This window comes from Pithys albifrons, chromosome 4, assembly GCF_047495875.1.
Source record: "Pithys albifrons albifrons isolate INPA30051 chromosome 4, PitAlb_v1, whole genome shotgun sequence".
NCBI lineage: Eukaryota > Metazoa > Chordata > Aves > Passeriformes > Thamnophilidae > Pithys > Pithys albifrons.
Window position 1 is genome coordinate 46,200,001 of NC_092461.1, and position 17,456 is coordinate 46,217,456.

Genomic DNA, 17,456 nt, shown 5'->3' on the forward strand with positions numbered 1-17,456 from the left:
TGACTGAAGAAGTATCAGTCTAAGTAAAAGTGTGTGTTTCTGAAAGGTGGCTAAGTGGTTATCTGGCTAAACTTTTTCTGAAAAACATTTCCCCTTTGCTTTTTCTGTTCGTATGTCTGTCCAGGGTTTTCCCCTGCTTTTCATCTCTTACTGTTAACTATTTCAGTTGGCCTGTGGAATAATATATGTATTTTTTTTAAGTTTGAAATTATTGTCTACCAAGCTAAAAAACTACTTTCACTTTTAAGTTAGGAGGTTTCTGGTCTGTGTGATTTTTTTTTCTGTGCATGTAATTGTGCTTGAAATACTCACCATTTAATTTCCCCCTTTTCTGAAATATATCCACAGAGACTAGAATGAAACTTAAACAAAAGTGCTGATTAAAAGCTTTAATAAGGAACCCTGAGGGTTACTTGCAGAGCATGTATCGTGTTTAAGCAATATTATTTCGACCTTTCTGGTAGAGAAATTCTTTGTAATGTGCACTTAGCTCTGGAAAAGTATTGGTACTTAAAATATTTACTTAAAATTGTTGGTGTAAGTCAAGTATGTTTTTATGTTTCTCATTAATAAATTCTTAATTTTTTTAAGGAGTCGTGATAAGGAGCGTTTTTTTGTATCCATATCAAAGTGATCTTACTGCATTAATGATGGTATTAGTTATCTCACTTGGGCACAACAAATATAATTAATGCATTTCTACCTGAGACTGTGAATCTCATGTTCTGTGGTTAATTCCTCTTTCTTCTTAAAAGACCAATCTGGTATAAAGTGCCTGCATTTTGCATCTGTTTTCTTCATTAGAGGGAAATTTCTTAAGTAATTAAGGATGTTATAGTGTTGGCAGAAACTTAGGTATATGTACTGAAGTCGAAGATTTCAGGATGGTGGATTAGCTGCTCTCCCTACACTTTTTGAGAGTTCAGTAAATGAAGTTGGTCATCCTGTTCTTTGGATGCCTTGTAATAAACACCAACTGTTTTTTATCCCCTTCTGTATGAGAATGTTGATAACATAAATAGTTACATTGGCGTTGTCAGTGTAACAAAAACACAAGACTTATATGTTGAAGTTCTGTCACCATTTAAATTGACTTCTTGAGTATGTAGAGTGCCCAGTGGTTTTTCTGAATGGGTCCTTTTTTGACAAAAGTTGAAATACATAGTTTCTAAAATTAAAACTTCCTGTTATAATACCTAACGCTAAATGTCTCATGCTACAAGATGTAGTGTCCTTTTATATTTAATTATTTCATGTTCACAGTGGTGCTTTTAATATGACAGTTATATTTCTCTACCCTGCCTACCTAGTCACATCCAGATATTAGATGGAATATATAAATGTATATATATATATAAATAAAAATCAGAAGAATTCTAACCCTAGCTTCTTATAAATGTGAATATTATACTCCCTAATTTCATTACAGATTTTTCTTTTTTAGCTCCCCTTCATAATACTTCATAAAGAAGACAGAGTCTCTATGCAAAAGATAGTAACCAAATAAAGAGCCTCCTCTTCCTCTTATGTTTGATGATTAAATACTGGCAGCGATGCTCTGGACCTTTTTATCTTCTTATGTGCACGTGTCAAGGTCTACAAATATTTTCAGAATGTTAGAGTGTCTAGAGAAGCAGTGAGGGCCTTGGGGAAATGCCTCCATTTTCACCTTGAGTGTGAGACTCTTTCCCCAGTTGATGGACAGTGTTTATGGATCTTGTTGTGCTCGTCAGTTGTACTTCTACATATTGTGGTACTAAACAGCCATAGTGCAGATGGGTTTGGGGATCTTCATGCTTTGTTTAATGGACCCTTATAAGATTGTATAATATAAACAATAATAATAAAAAATATTTGAAAATAGTAGTTTGATAGTCATGGAAGGAGGAACCAAAAATGTATGACATTCATGGATTCATATTGGCAGAGAGGTTTGTGGGAGGCAAACTGCTACTGATTCAACGTTCACTGAAACCTTTCACTGCTTTCTGTAAAAGATCAAGACTTCCAGTTTAACTGTGTGACTTTTTACTACATTTTTGTCTTCTAGATTGTGTTTAATGAAGAACTAGGGAGTCCATTTATTATAGCACACAGTGTTTCATTTGTAAAATCTGATACACATTCACTAGCTGTGCTGCTGCTTAGAGTAGAAAAAGATGACTTAGACACAAAAGGAAGTGGATTTCATGTTACCTTGGAGTGGGTTACAATTGCAGAGATAAGCAAAGAGGGTAAGTGGTTTACATTTATATTACTGCTGAGTAATATTTATAAAAAGTAAAAGTCATGCTTTTATTCTTTGTCTTAGAAGTTGCTTTTCCACAAGTTCTGATATTTCTTTTCCCAAAACTTCAGCTTAGCTTTTACATAGGTAATTTTTTCTTACATTTTGAGATCAAGTTTTTGTTTGCAGACATAAATTCTGACAGACAGTTGTAAAACAGGAAGAAATAAAGTTTTATACATGTGTGGTGAAGATAATTAGAAAGCAAAATACAACTTTGATGTTATGAAATGCGTTTTCTGTACAAAAGTATTTCTAATTAATGTCTATTGTACTTTTCAAAATGTTGTACAGCTGGATATGGGTCTTTGAATATGGGGTATTCTTACTGTATTTTTAGCTTCCAATTAATGATATAGTGGGATTCGAACCAGTATGAGATAAATATAAGACCTGTAACATTAAAAATAAATACTGCATATTCTGGATTTTTCTACAGTAAGAGTATGAAGTTATTCGGTTAATTTTAGAGCTACACATTAAAAACATATTATTTAGTATATTAATACCTACTAGTTAATATATTATCCTAATAAAGTTTGGCAAATAGTACTTTATATGTTCAATATGACCATATATGTCCCTTAAATATCACAATTTACATAAAGGATCCAAGACCCAATGCTTCACTGTCTGATTTAAAGATGCATGGATTGAGTTAAGATACCTTCTTCGGAAGCCTGTGATACAGTCTTGCTCATTATCTTCCAAGAAGTATAATTTTGATACCCTTAGAAACAAGATCTTTAACGATTTGAACTAAAACAGTTGATTGCATCCTGTGGTGTTAATAGCCAACTGTTACTCAATCTACATATAATATAGGGATAGGATAGAGTTGGTACTTGGTAGTGACCTACAACAATCATCTGGTCCAACTGCCTGACCAATTCACAGCTGACCAGAAGTTAAAGCATATTGTTAAGGGCATTGTCCAAATGCCTCTTAAACACTGACAGACTTGGAGCTTTGACCACCTCTCTAGGAAGCCTGTTGCAGTGTTTAAACACACTCTCAGTAAAGAAATGCTTGCTAATGTCCAGTCTGAACCTCATCTGATGCAGCTTTGAGCCATTTCCACACATCCTGTCACCAGCTGTGTTGCCCTCAGTGGCTTTATCCATGTTTTCTGCTATTGAAACCTTGGATGATGGAAATATTTCTCAGAGAGCCAGAATGCCAAATGAGGGTGCCTTATACTTTTGTGACCAGCTCAACAAGAGAAAGAAACCTCTGAACATTGTTGGTTATAACTTAGAAGAAAAACTAAATCAGTAACTGCCCATCTAGAACTGGAGACTGTTGGTTAGTGACAGCAGTAACACAAATTTTTATTATATTTTTAATACTGTGCATTAATCCAATATTTAATGAACTCATTGGAAAATAGAAGAGAAATTTCTTTTTAAAATCCGCTAATGTGATTTAAGTGGTAGGTTTGCTGGTTACTGATCTTAAATGCAATGTGTTTCTCAATAATTTCTTTTCTAGAAAATATTACCACCTCTTTTTTCATTTTACAGGTGATCAGAGATATGAAATCATTAAAAGGAGAGTCTTACAAGGAAAATCAGTCCCCCATTACGCAGCAATAGAGACGAGTGGGGATGGTCTAATGATTGTTTCCCACAAACCATTCAAATTTATGGATAGTGACAAATTAGAAGAAAATGATGATGCAAAAGTACTAAATGAAAAGAAAGGTAAGACTTATCTGACAGGTTATGATAGGCTTCTCTCTTCTTTGGCTTAGAAAGTATCTTGTCAGTTTAGCATTTGTTTGGAAACTCAAGCTATAAGTTTGTTTTTATATCAATCTTCTGGACAAATTGGCTTTTTGTTTGTTTGTTTGTCTTTTGCATAAACTTGTTCAAGGTGGGGTTTTGCACAGGAAACACAGAATTTTTTTTGTCTTAAGGAAGGATATTTTGCAAACAGACCTATACTAAGTATTTGATAGTAGTTGGATTGGGAACACCTAAATTTATGCATCTGACTGAAGTACTCAAATTAAGAAGCCAGTCTTCCCAGATGGGAGCAGGGCATTGATCCCCACAAATTGTTATTCATAAGAAAGCTTTTTGATATGTATTTTAATCCTGCGTAAAATTCAAATAATAATTTAAAAAAAACCTTTTTAAAGAATGAGAAACCTGTAAAGGATTATGTTTTCTCCAGTGGGAAAGCAATTCAGAAAAAACTAATGATTTCAACAAAAGGCATCCGTATTTTTTTCTTTGCAATCAAAATAAAACTAAATATCTAAAAACCTATTAGTAAGTTTTTTATTGTCAAGTATCACTTATGTTGTATATTTTTGTAGTTCTGTTGTATTATTACAGTTTTTATTTTTACTTCTGAATATGAGGCATTGGTAAATGAACAAATCCTAAGACCACAATGCAAAAAGATCAAATTTCTGGAATGTGTTAATGTTATGAACTGTGATAACCATAACGTTGTACATGTAACTGTATTAAGAATGGCCTGTACCTATAAATCTTGAGGCAAAGGAGTTCTTCAGTGCATTGAGCACCATAATACAATGTCTATGCAGTTGTCACCTGAATTAGGTAGTTCAATGCTTTAGGGATTTTAAGAGCTTGAGTTGTGGGCTAAATGTGATTAAAAGCACAGAAAAGAGCAGTATATGGCTCTTAATATAGTTCATTTCATGCATGTTTGGGCACATACAGTGTTGCCCAGAAATCTGTAATGTGTGAAATACTCTTTTCAGCAATACTTTTAGAAAAGTTCTAATGGCACAAAAATCTAATGATAAAGAAAGTACTGAAACTTGAAATCCTACTTTAGAGGGAAGTCTAATACCTCTGTAAGAGAGAATTTGTGTTTCGCTAAACCTAAGGGAGGCTCTACTTTCAGTTACGTGGCCATATAAAATTGCACACCTAAAATACTTTTAATATCGGATACAATCTGTGTCAGTGTTTAGGATTTTGAAGGCTGTCTTGTCTCAGATATTAATAGTTTCTGGGAAGTAAAATTGTAGCACCTGTGATTGATCCATTGCAAACAGGAAACTCGTAGCAATGGGCAACAGTGCAAAAGTGTCACAGTTGCTGGTATGAAGCTTAGATCCATGAAACCTTGTGTTGTGGCAACTTGAGAGCTTCCAAATGGAGCCCATACTTTACTTTTTCTCAAAATAGAAAGGTAACTTATACAAGATTACTCTTTAGAAAATATATTCATCTGTATTTGTATTTTCTATGACCAACTGTGCACTATCCAAGTCATATTGTCATTGCTTTCATTTTGTATAGACACTTCTCCTGAAAGACTACTTCTAGCAGTTTAATAGTCAAGATAGACATCAGACAGGTTCTAGACCAAGGGGAAAAAGCCAATTACTGCCTCTGGGCAGGCAGTTTTATTTCATCTGTGTTAGCTAAGGCAGGTTAAAACTACTTGGTCTTCTAAAATAATTTCTTTTGAATAGTCAGCATAGCCTCTGGCAAAATATGTAAGAAAAGTGTTCACATCTCTGGATGGCACATACTTCTGAGCATTCAGTAGCTTGTCAGTAACACTGCACCCGATGAATGTTCAACCAAATTATTAATCATTAATGTTTCAGTGTATTTAAGTAAATTTTGGTTACCAATTTTGTAATGCTACAGTAAACTTGAGAGTAATAGTTATGCCTATTGTATAGCTATCAGTGTGAATTGCTTTCCAAATGAGGGGCAAAAATGAATTTGACTGCTAAAAAAGTGTTTCTCCATTTTATGATCAGAATATATTTTGTGTAAATTGTTCAGAGTAAAAGTTAATTTCCACTCTTTTACAAACACTGTTTCTTTTTCAAAATTCCTTATGTCACAGTACTGTATGCTGTGGAATCCAGTAATTCTTGTAATCTAGTTTATATTTTCCTACATGTTTCCAATTGTAGACCCTCTCTATTACTGGCAGCAAACTGAAGACGATGTGACAATAACAGTTCACTTGCCTCAAGAAATCACTAAAGATGACATCAAAGTATGTTTTTCCCCTGATGACATATCTGTTACACTGAGAGCCCAACCTCCTCTGATGGAAGGAAAGCTCTATTCTTCTGTGGACCATGAAAGCTGCACATGGATAATTAAAGAGAACAAAAGGTATTGTACATGATTTTAGTTTTCCTATGGATAAGAGCTGGTTTCAAAGTGTATACCATATCTGACTTTTGTCCTCTCTGGGGGAATGTGCTCTTCTAATGCTAAACCCAATGTCCCTTCTTGGACGAGTCTGTTTCCTCTGCTAAAAATAGTTCATTGGCTTTGGCAATTCTGTGTCATAATACTGTTTCTTTACCTAATTGTGAAAGTAATCTGCTCCTTTTGTAGTTACTTGCCAGGAAAAAAACCCACCGAGGTATCAAAATGTTAAATGTAGATTTGTAAGCAGAGTCAACTTAATCCGTTCAACATTTTTTTCCTAATCATTTTTATATTATGTACATTATAGAAGATGAATCTGTATGAACTTAATGCGCTTTAGACATCAGATAGAACTGTTCATGCTTTTATTTGAAAAGTAAATTTTAGTTTTCATTTTCTTTCTGAAATAAAAATACGAAAGAATGGATTGGGCAAAAAAAGAATTCAGAGCTCCCTAAACCAGTCAGATTTTTCTTTGTAAGTTGTCTAGTTTTCATACTCCACTTGGGCTGAGCCACATATTCACTCACCACGCTCGTCTGGCACACTCACTCTTGTAATGAACTCAAGGAGAAACATGTACACCACCAGCTGATCTACTCAACAGCTGTTAGCTGTTTACCTACAAAAGCCACCCTTTGTGTTGAGATCAGATGCCCAAAAGGTTAACTGTAAAAGACAATAATTCTCCAGAAGAATTAGAGGGACTAATGTTTGTATAGAGATTATACTAATGTTTGTATATAGATTATACTAATGCTGTGTATAAAACTGTAACTTTGTGATTGTTGATTATTAGTTATCATGTTGAAAAATAACTCAGCTAACTCCATTTTTTTATTTCAATCAAGTGAGTAATATTGTGTGAATCTCAGGCTTCTACTTTAATGAGAAAGAATGATTCCGTATTTCAGTGTAATAAGTTGCACTTGGTTCTTAATGTTTGTACTGCAGCACTGCTATAAATCTATTGATTAAAAGTCTGAAACTTGCTCCAAATGTCTTCTGTAAAAGCATGCCAGTGTAATTGCTTCAGAAACTGATACAGAGTTCACCAAATAGTTGGTGCTATGATGCAGTAATTAGTAACTAAAAAGATCTTAATGCTAGAGCTGTCATTGCTGGAGACCCTGTAAGTGTATCTGAAAAGTGAGTGTAATAAAACTAAATTTAATTTTATCATTATGACTATGTGCTTGTTTGTCTAACACAGTATTTAAATGGAATTGCTGTGTTGGTGCATCAGGCTAAGTGTCTTATTTTCCATTTAGTTAATTAGTTATTCCTAATGGCTTAATGATTATTCTTATTGTTCGTTTTTTTCACGTTACAAAAATCTTACCTCTTCTGAGATACGATTTTAGATCAAGAGTATAGATAATTAACTGTTGTAGTATTTCTGAGGTCTGTAAAATAACAATATTTTTGCTCTAGATGTTATATAAAAATAGGGCACACTTAGATAGCCCTAGGAGCTACTACTTATGTTTCAAATAAACCTCTGTAGTAAAAGTCTGTCACTGTTTGAACAGATTGCTTTACAAGTGATCTGCTGTATTTGAAATATTTTAATGAGACTGTTTCGGGGTACTTGCATTTACATTGAAAACCCTGAGGTTTGTGCTTAGGATTTTAGAAATCACATCCTTGGACTGTTTTTCTTTAGAATATTTTTGTTAGAATAGTTTATTTTATAATTTGAATGCTAATGGTTTCTCTTATGTGATCTTGTGTTATTAATTCAGTTTGAAAGTGAAGTGTTCTAATCTACATTTAGGGCTTTTTGACTAATCTGACAAATGGGTGCAATGTTTTCATGTGCTACTCTTTGCCTTCTCTTTGCATTTTAGTTTGGAAATTTCTCTAATTAAGAAGAATGAGGGGCCCTGGTGGCCCGAGGTAATAGTTGGTGACACAAGAGGGGAATTCATTATGGACTCTTCCCAATGCTCCGAAATAGCTGAAAGCCTGATGCATCTTACTTCTGAAGTAATGGTAAAGAGTTGAAAATCAAACATTCAGAATTCTCGTACATTTGCATGTTATCTTTCTTAATATCCTAATTTGCAGTGCATTGACCTGGCTTATGAGTTCATTGACTATTCAGACTACTAACTATATTCATTTTTAATTGAAATTGTTAAAAAATTAATGGCATTAGAGTTTTGAATGTGTTTTGAACAGTAATATCTTCACAGGGGACTGAATTTAGCTTACATGATAGTATCTGTGCACCAAACAGAAGCCTAATTTAACACTGAAAATAAACTTTGTTCCCACTATTTAGAATGTGGCAGTTTGTTTTAAAGCAGTTAATTTAAGTGTTTTTGAAGGCTGTCTGTTTCTTGTTTATCAGTAGGTTAGCAACACTTTTCTGCTGTCTTCCTAGGGATACTGTATTTGACCTACAGACTGTGAGTGTAAATGACATGTTTAAAAGGGAAATTTTGGAAACCATAAGCATGACTCATGATCTTTCTGGCATTATGGATATACAGGAAGTCTACTTAGAACAAAATAAAATGTAATTTTTAACTGCTGTTTGCTTGTTACTTCCCCTTTTGGTTTAATTAGAAAATGGCATCTCATCTAAAACTTGTGAAGTGTGAATCCCTGTGTTTGTTGATATTACCTTTCTTTTAATAAGGCTGAGAAGAGTTATTAAAGTAAATTCTGTTTAGTACTCCAAATTGATTTCTCTCCTCTCTTACTATTTGTAATCAAGATATTGTAGTATATCTTTTGACCATAGATTTATTTGGAACTTCTAATTTCTTTTGTACCCCATACTGAGATTAAAGTGATGAGTTTTCTTATCATACATTTTTACTAGCAAAGCTAAAAGGATGCATGTATTTAGAGCTCCTTACAAAATTAATTAATCCATTTTTTTAATAGCGTTTCCAGCGACAGGCTGAAACAAGCTTACAGTGATGTACATTTACTAAATGTGCATTAGGTTTTCAGGGGTGTACACTTCTGCTACTTAGAAAGGGGATTTATTGTCCATGTTTTAGTGGCTTGTGTAACTTTCCTCAGACTGAAATGGATTTTGTTATACCTACCACTCATAGTATCCTCCACAGCAGAAATGGTTCTATTAGCTTTGAATAAGTACGTAAAAGCTTAATCTTTCAGTATGTATGGCTGTGCAAATGATTCTTTCAGTTCTATTGATTTTTAATTTTGTTATAAAAAGGGATTCATATATTTTTTTTTCAGTAATTTGGATTTTCAGTGTAGTTTGTTGTCTTTTTTTCAGAATCCAAACCCTGAAAAGGAAAAGCCACCTTGTAATGCTCAGGAATTAGAAGAATGTGATGCTTTTCTTGAAGATGGTGCAAGCTTGTGCAGATTTGATAGTGATACCTTGAAAGTCACTCATATAGTAAGTACTGCAAATTATTGCAGAAATACTTTAAAACATTTTTATAGGCAAGTTGAATTCTATTATCAATACAAAAATCTGCAAACTCTTGAAAACACATAAATTTCTTCCATAATAACAACAGTAGCAACAGAAACTGTCAACCCATGTGTCCTTCGGTGTCCTTTTAATATAACAACAAGGCTCCTTATGTTCTGATTTAAAAAATACATATACTTTCACAAGTAAGCCATTTAAAAAAGCAAAGTTATGTCAAAGTAATTATAAGAAAAGGGTCTTTATCAGTGGCATAACATTGTTTAGATGGCTTAGTTTCTATTTTTCTCACTAATTTTTCAGATAGCCTCGTAGAAAGTTGATATTTTCTACCAAACGTAGATCACTTTATGATACTTCTTTGTCAATCCCACTGAAAATAACACAATGTAGGCAAAATGCTTCAATAGTCGGCTTGATCTGGACTGTACACAATCTTGGCTGACAGTAGAGTTAGGACTTGTTCTGGTCCTTTGACTAGAGTGGGAAACAGTAAAATCTTATGAAAATCTTACTGGTTAACTCACTGTCTTGAGGTTATTTGGGTTTTTTCTGAGATGTTTCTACAAAACTTGTAATAAACATTGGTGTTGTACTTCATCACTACCTTGTATCACCTGAACTACGTGTAGGATAACCTGTTTTGTACAGCAAATGTCAGTTACAGGAGAAGTTTTGATCTGTTCTTAACTTTCTGTTTCCTCTGAAAAAGCTAGAGAAGTCTGAAGTCTATGTCTTAGAGAGCTTGATGTTTTGTTTGGTTTTTTTTCTTCCTTGATCTTTTTTCCAGCTCTTGTCTTTTTTCTTTGGTAGTACAGAAAGTAGTCTGTTTTGTGAATACAGTGTGACAGACAGACGTTTGTCAGAAGATAAAATCCATTATTGGTAGGAGGACATTTTACAGAAACTCATTTCAAAGGGATTTTAGCTGTTCAGTGATACACCAAATACAGCAGGCATAAGTAGAAACAAGAGGTTCAAACTGGATAATAGGAAAAACAGCCGTGGTTGTAGCATGTATCAGGTTACCTAGTAAGTTGTGAACCCTCTATCCTTGAGGTTTTCAAGACCAGACTGGCTGCAGTTCTGGATTACTCAGCCTAAACCACCACTGCTCGCACTGAAGGGTAAGAAGTTTGTGCCCCAGAGACATTTCACAGATCAGGAGGGGCATGGGATCACGGGATCAAGGAGGCAGCAAGACATTTTGGAGCAAGTTTAAACTCCACAAAATGTTTGTAAACAGTTCTTAAAATGGGTGGCATAAAAGTAATTCAAGGGTTAATGTGTGTAAAACGGTATGCTCAAAGGACAGTTACTGTGGCTAGGAAATTTTCATTTCAGCCTCCTCTATGTGAATTTGAGGTTTTGATCCTTGTTGGAATATTTAGGAATATGAGTATTTCAGTATATTCTTCAGTATACAGAAGTGTATTTTCTCTTTGATTTAGTTCTTCTTTTATGTTTGGGACTTTTTTGTTAGCAATTCAGGGGCCTGTTCCTTCAGAAATGTGGCTGGTACAGCTTTTCACCCACAACTCCTACAAACATATTTATTGAAGAGTGTGCTAATTTGAAATTTAGTAATTATTCAATTGTGAGTAAATTAAAAATGTTAACATTTCATAATTTTAGTATTCTAACTAATCCTTGTTTCAGTGCCTACCAGCTTTTCCTCAGAGGAATGGTATTCCCTTCCCTGTTGGCACTGCAGAAAATCCAACATGATTACTTAGAGAGAATCCTTTCCTAACATCTGAAATTCTAGGTTAGGATCCTCTATCCTAGAAAACCATTGCTGCACAAAACACATTCCCATTTGCTTGTGTAGTAGACATGATGTTTCTGTAAATATTATCCCAAGGAACTTAATTGCATCTGTTTGAAGTGTGCTAAGTACCTGTGATGTATCGAGCTGTTGATCAGTGGGATGCAGCATAATGTATTCAAACATTTTGTCAACAAACATGAAACTGTTGATCATCTAACTTTAGCAGTATGTGTAACAGAATCTGCTATTTTTGCTTTGAATAAATATTTTGTATTTTTCTTTTCAGATTAATCTTGGAAGCAACCAGTATCTTTTCTCAGTTGTTGCGAATCCCAGAGAAATGCCATGCTTCTGCCTGAGACACGATGTTGATGCTCTTCTCTGGCAGCCTCACTCTGATCAACCAGAGAATATGTGGGAACACATTGCAACTTTTAATGCTTTAGGTAGGAAATTTAACTTCTGTGTCACATACCTGAAACTTTTCTATCCAAATGCTTTTAGTATGGCTTCTGTTGACATTTCACTTATTGAAATCCAAATTGAAAGTTACTATAGTTTTGTTGATAGAAGCATGGTAGCTTAATTTTAGAAATAAGAGAGCACAGAAATAAAATATTTATGCCCTGGAAGGGAAATAAGCCTTTCCAGACCATGTACAGGATGTAAGCACAATATTGCATGGCAAAAAGGAGAGTTCCTTGGATCAGTGAATTTGAGTTATAGACTGAAAAGCACAGTCACCACATTAACACTCATGAGCTGCCGTTAGTTGATTATATGTCTAGGTTTATGTAGACTAATGGTTAAGATGTAAGATGATTTTTCCTGTCTCATTGTCCCATATGGTAGCCATTTCCATGCGTTGTTCAATGGAAGTGAAGCAAATAACCTTTCAGAGAGATGGTAGAAAACTGCAAAGATTGTGTCTCAAGTCTCTTAGCAAAAGTATGAAAAGAAATCAGTCTACAATAAGTTTTACTAATAGAGTCCTGTAATGAAAGAGGAAAAAATTCTTTTCCTTCTGAGTGAATATTAACAGAAATGACAGTGTGTTGAAAAGTAATTTGGTTTTTTTCAGTCAGTTCTAAATAGGAGACAAGTTTTAAGTGTCTGTTCAAGATTAGGTAGGATCAGAAATTTAAATTTTTAAATGTAATTACACAATGGGAGATAAGGGAAGAGAAGAGAGCAATTTTGCTAATACTGGGCCAAGATTGCCCTTATGGCCCATATCTGTGCCTTATGATCCTGAGAAAATGAAAAACCTTGTGGGGCTTCTGCCTAGGTATACATACCTGGGCGTCAAAAATGGCAGTTACGATGATGTACAAAAGAATTACATTTTGGTATTGAATTGGTAATACCTCCCTCCAGAAACTATTGCCTTACGTAATAAGAACATACATCTTTTTTTTTTGTTAGTAATTGCGTATTAACTTTTGAGCTGAGCTTGGTTTTGTATCAGCAAGTGAAAGTACTGTTGAAACTAATATATTACTTATCCTTTTTACTTGGTTTTGGGCTATACAGGTTATGTTCAAGCATCAAAGCAAGACAAGAAGTTCATGGCGTGTGCTCCAGATTACTCCTACGCTGCTCTTTGCGAGTGCTTGCGACGAGTTTTCATTTATCGTCAGCCGACTCCTCTGGCCACGGTTCTCTACAACAGGAAGGAAGGGAGACAAGTAGGACAGGTTGCTAAGCAGCTAGTAGCAACCCTGGAAGCCAATGATCCTATCTTAGGCTTTCAAGCTACAAATGAGAGATTATTTGTTCTCACAACAAAAACCTTGTTTTTAATAAAGGTGAACTCTGGGAATTAATTATTTAGTGTGCTCTGCTGTAGTTTCTGTTAACAATGTGTTATAGAACTGGATAGGTGGATGATCTGACAAGTTTGCTGAAATTCAAAAAGGGGATATTTTACAGGGGAATCAAATTTTTTCATGAGACTTTGTCTGTAAGATAGTGAGAAAGTTTTCCAAATTTGCTGTCACTGAAATAAGCTTTTTCAGAGCTTTGGGAAAATGTCTTCTGCATCAACAGCTTTGCCAAAGCAATTGTCGGAGGCTGCTACTGCATAAGTGAATAGCTTTATGCATTGTTTGTTCCAAACGGCTTTGTTGCCATACTTCTGAGTTTTGAGAAGTCACTTCTGGTTTTAAATGCCACTGTTTACCTATGACAAACAGTAGTCAGATAAAGAGTTACAAGCATATGATGTGCAAGGTAAAATGTATCATTAAAAAAAAGTCCTCAATTCAAATACTGTTGATCAAAAAACTGTTTTGATAGTTTGGCATTTAATAGTATTGAGTGAAATGTGAATGAAATGAATGGAGTATTATGTTTCTTGTACAGGTAATTAAATGGAACAATTTCATTTTATATGCCCCTTTTAGATTATTGGTTTGGGACTTACTCATACTTGCAGTGAAATCTGTTCACATTTTATGAGACACCAGAATACCTTTTGGTAACTTTTTCCAGAAATAAAATAAAGGTCAGCGTATAGCTGGCAAATACACATTGAATGCTATTAGTTAAGGTCTGGTTATGCTCTCAATTGTACCATTTTCGTTTGACTTTGCACTTCACCTCAAATGAATAAATTACAGTGAGAAAATGGCTGACAGAAAAAGCACCAACATTGTAACCTGGGATGGGAGTACTCAGGCCAATGACAATGATTTAGTGTAACAAACTACTGTGGTTAATTGAGTTGAATAGTCGTATCTGAAGATTTTTGGGTTTTATTTTAAATTGGCATTGGCCTTACATGTTTAAAGAAAAGGTCAGTTATGACAGCTCCACCTGGGTTGGGGTTTTTTGCATAGTTGGCCTACAACTCCCTAGCAGAGAATGCCTAGTATATTATGTACTGGCAGGAAAGCTGCTGTCATCTGTGGTACCAAAGTACTGAGGGAGTCACAAATACAACAAGTGGCCTTTTAGTTTGCATCTCTCTTCCAGTATTGTTTCAGAACTCTGTAAGAGAAAAATAAGTGTTTCTTTAGTTGTGATTGGTTTTACTGTCCTGTAAATTCTCCAAACTTGTATTGGTGAACTGATTAAATAGTAAGTGAGAATTTAAGATGGAGGCAAGCAGTTGTGGCTTTTAGAAACCCTTCAAATGCAGAAACTTTCCAAGGAACCTGATTTTCCTTCTCCTTACAGCAACATTATATTGTATATCCAATATTGAACAGTTTTTCCTTTCTCTTACCTGGGTATGTTAAAACAGACTTGATCTGCAAACCATCTCTTCTCATTCTGTTCTTTTAAAACTGTCTTGAAAATCCTTTTTGAAAAGGTTCAGTGAATGTATTACTGTTTCATGACTGTTACTTTCTATGAGAGTTGAGGATATTATTTAAAAGATTTGTTACCTTGAGGAACCTGGCCTGCTTTTGCAGGGCAATCCCAAGCACAAAAGCAGGCTGGGCAGGGAATGGACTGACAGCAGCCCTGGAGAGAAGGAATGAGAATGATGGATGAGAATCTGGACACGAGCTGGGAATGTGTGCTTGCAGCCCAGAAAGCCAAATATGTCCTGGGCTGCATCATACAAAGCATGACCAGCAGGTCAAGGGAAGTGATTCTACTCCTCTTCTCTGCTCTGGTGAAACCCCACCTGGACTTCTGTGTCCAGCTCTGAGGGACTCAACATAAGAAAGACATGGACCTTTCAGAGCAAGTCCAGAGGAGAGACACAAAGATCATCAGATTGCTGGACCACCTCTCCTCTCCACCTCTCAGTTCATCCTGGAGAAGAGAAGGCCCTGGGGAGACCTTTGTAGTACCTGAAGGGGCCTTGTGAGAGAGTTAGAGAGGGACTTTGGACCAAGGGCATGTAGTGACAGAACAGAAGGGAATGGCTTCAAACTGAAAGAGAATAGGATTAGGTTAGATACTAGGAAGAAGTTGTTTACTGTGAGGGTGTTGAGGTACTGGAACCAGTTGTGGATGCCACATCCCTCAAAGTGTTCAACACTAGTTGGATGGGTCTTTGAGCAACCTGGTCTAGTGGAAGGTGTCCCTGCCCGTGGAAGGGAGGTTGGAACTAAGATGGTCTTTAAGATCCCTTCCAACCCAAACCATTCTATGATGCTATGATATGGCTGAAAGCCACTGGGATACACTCCTTATCAGCATTTCCATTTCTGTGTTCACTTTCAAGTCTCATTTGTTCAGCATCAGTAGGCTTACACAAAGTATCGAATGTAGAAATTTAGACGAGGTTGTTTTCTGAGAACCATGCTTCAATTTTTCTAGGATTTTGTTTCTTGAAATAATACATTTTAAGAGACAGTTCTTCCTGAGAAGTTCAAATCAAAATCTGTTTGTAGAATTATTGAGTAAATATTTGGCTACTACAGACTTGCATTATTTCTTTTTCAGTACTTTCCTTGGCTGCATGTTTGGAATGCATCATGTATTCTTCTTTAAGTTTAAATAAATGGAAAATACGCTACATTTATTAATAAAGGGGTTTAAATTATTTTAAAGTATTTATGTTAATTTCAAGTGTATATCCTTTCTATACTACTGAAATAAAATAGAAAAATAGAAATAAGAAATTCCTTAAAATAAGGCTTTTATTAAGGAGCTTTCAGTTAGGGCAAATTTCTCGTGGATGTCAGTGTGGTACGGCCATGGCTGTAGCCAAGATGTGCACTATTGCACTCCTTGTTTATCTCTGGAAAGTCCCCCATACAATCTTGTCAATGTTCCATTCCTGGCAACGTACAAATTTGCAGAGGTAGTTACTGAGGGGTTGATAAGTAATCAGGTGTATTCTTGAGTTAATGTGCCCATAGCACTTCTTGCCAGTGTCTTTTTTTGTGTACAAGACCCCAAAGATCTGGACAAACCCTTCTAGATGGAAGACAGAGATGTGCCCACACTTCCCCCTCCCCTACCTCAACACAGGAGTGGGTGCATTTCGCAGGACAGCAAAGGAGAAGAGAAAGGATGGATTTGGTCTCTATGTATGTCCTGTGTCAAAAAGTGGCTCTTCATTAATGGAACAGCAGACTGTGAGAGTAAAAAATAAGGTTGAAGCTTATATTTTATTTCAGTTTTCTGTGCTTTGTTTCAATAATGGACACTAGAACTTTTTAATTTCCTTGCCTTTTGTCAATTTGTGTTTCCTCATTATGGAGATTAGATGAACATGCAGCCTGCAGTCAATCACATAATAGCATGCAATAACAATTATGTTTTAAAATGTAGTGCTGCCAATACTATGTGTCATTTGTAACAGTCTCTGGAATCCAATCTCGTGGTACTTGCTTCTCCTCCTCCCCATTTTCATTTGAGCTATGGATAAAGGTCAGCAAGGTCAAAAGATAACTTGATTGAAGTCTTTGAGGTAGAAGAGCCAAGCATCAGCCAAGCCTTTCGGTCAAGACTATTGCAGTTATTTCAGACTCAAGGTTTAGTCCCTTTTGCTTGGAGAATTGTTTGCTGGTGTAATATTTTTTGCTTTATAAAAGGTTTAAGCTACTTCTGAAAATAATTACTTTTCAGAAAGATATTTATCATGAAGTGGCAGCTAGGTATCAATTAAAATATAGATATAATTAACAATTTCAGATGCAGGTCTGGAAAATACTTGTCATAGTCTTTACTAATCTAATGCTCTAGGCAAAATACCCTTTATATATTTCAGTATAATCTGGCAATCTAATTGGCAGTTGCAAGGAATTGTCAGGAACAACACAGGAAAGTAAATTTAAAAAAAACTAGTCAATTTAGACTGTCACATAAATCATCATTATACTATGATGAATATACCCTATC

At 35.2% G+C, this 17,456-nt stretch overlaps 1 protein-coding gene across 1 annotated transcript in view; it reads left to right on the forward strand.

Moving 5' to 3' along the window:
- The window catches only part of NUDCD1 (NudC domain containing 1), a 37,497-nt gene extending 20,282 nt beyond the window's left edge, over positions 1–17,215 (forward strand). Inside the window, exons 4-10 of the mRNA XM_071553976.1 lie at positions 2,051–2,234; positions 3,811–3,990; positions 6,204–6,411; positions 8,304–8,448; positions 9,716–9,841; positions 11,935–12,094; positions 13,182–17,215. Of these exons, the coding sequence (XP_071410077.1) occupies positions 2,051–2,234; positions 3,811–3,990; positions 6,204–6,411; positions 8,304–8,448; positions 9,716–9,841; positions 11,935–12,094; positions 13,182–13,474 (1,296 nt within the window). The 3' untranslated portion in view covers positions 13,475–17,215. The remainder of the gene's footprint in view (positions 1–2,050; positions 2,235–3,810; positions 3,991–6,203; positions 6,412–8,303; positions 8,449–9,715; positions 9,842–11,934; positions 12,095–13,181) is intronic.
- The last annotated feature ends 241 nt before the right edge of the window (positions 17,216–17,456 follow it).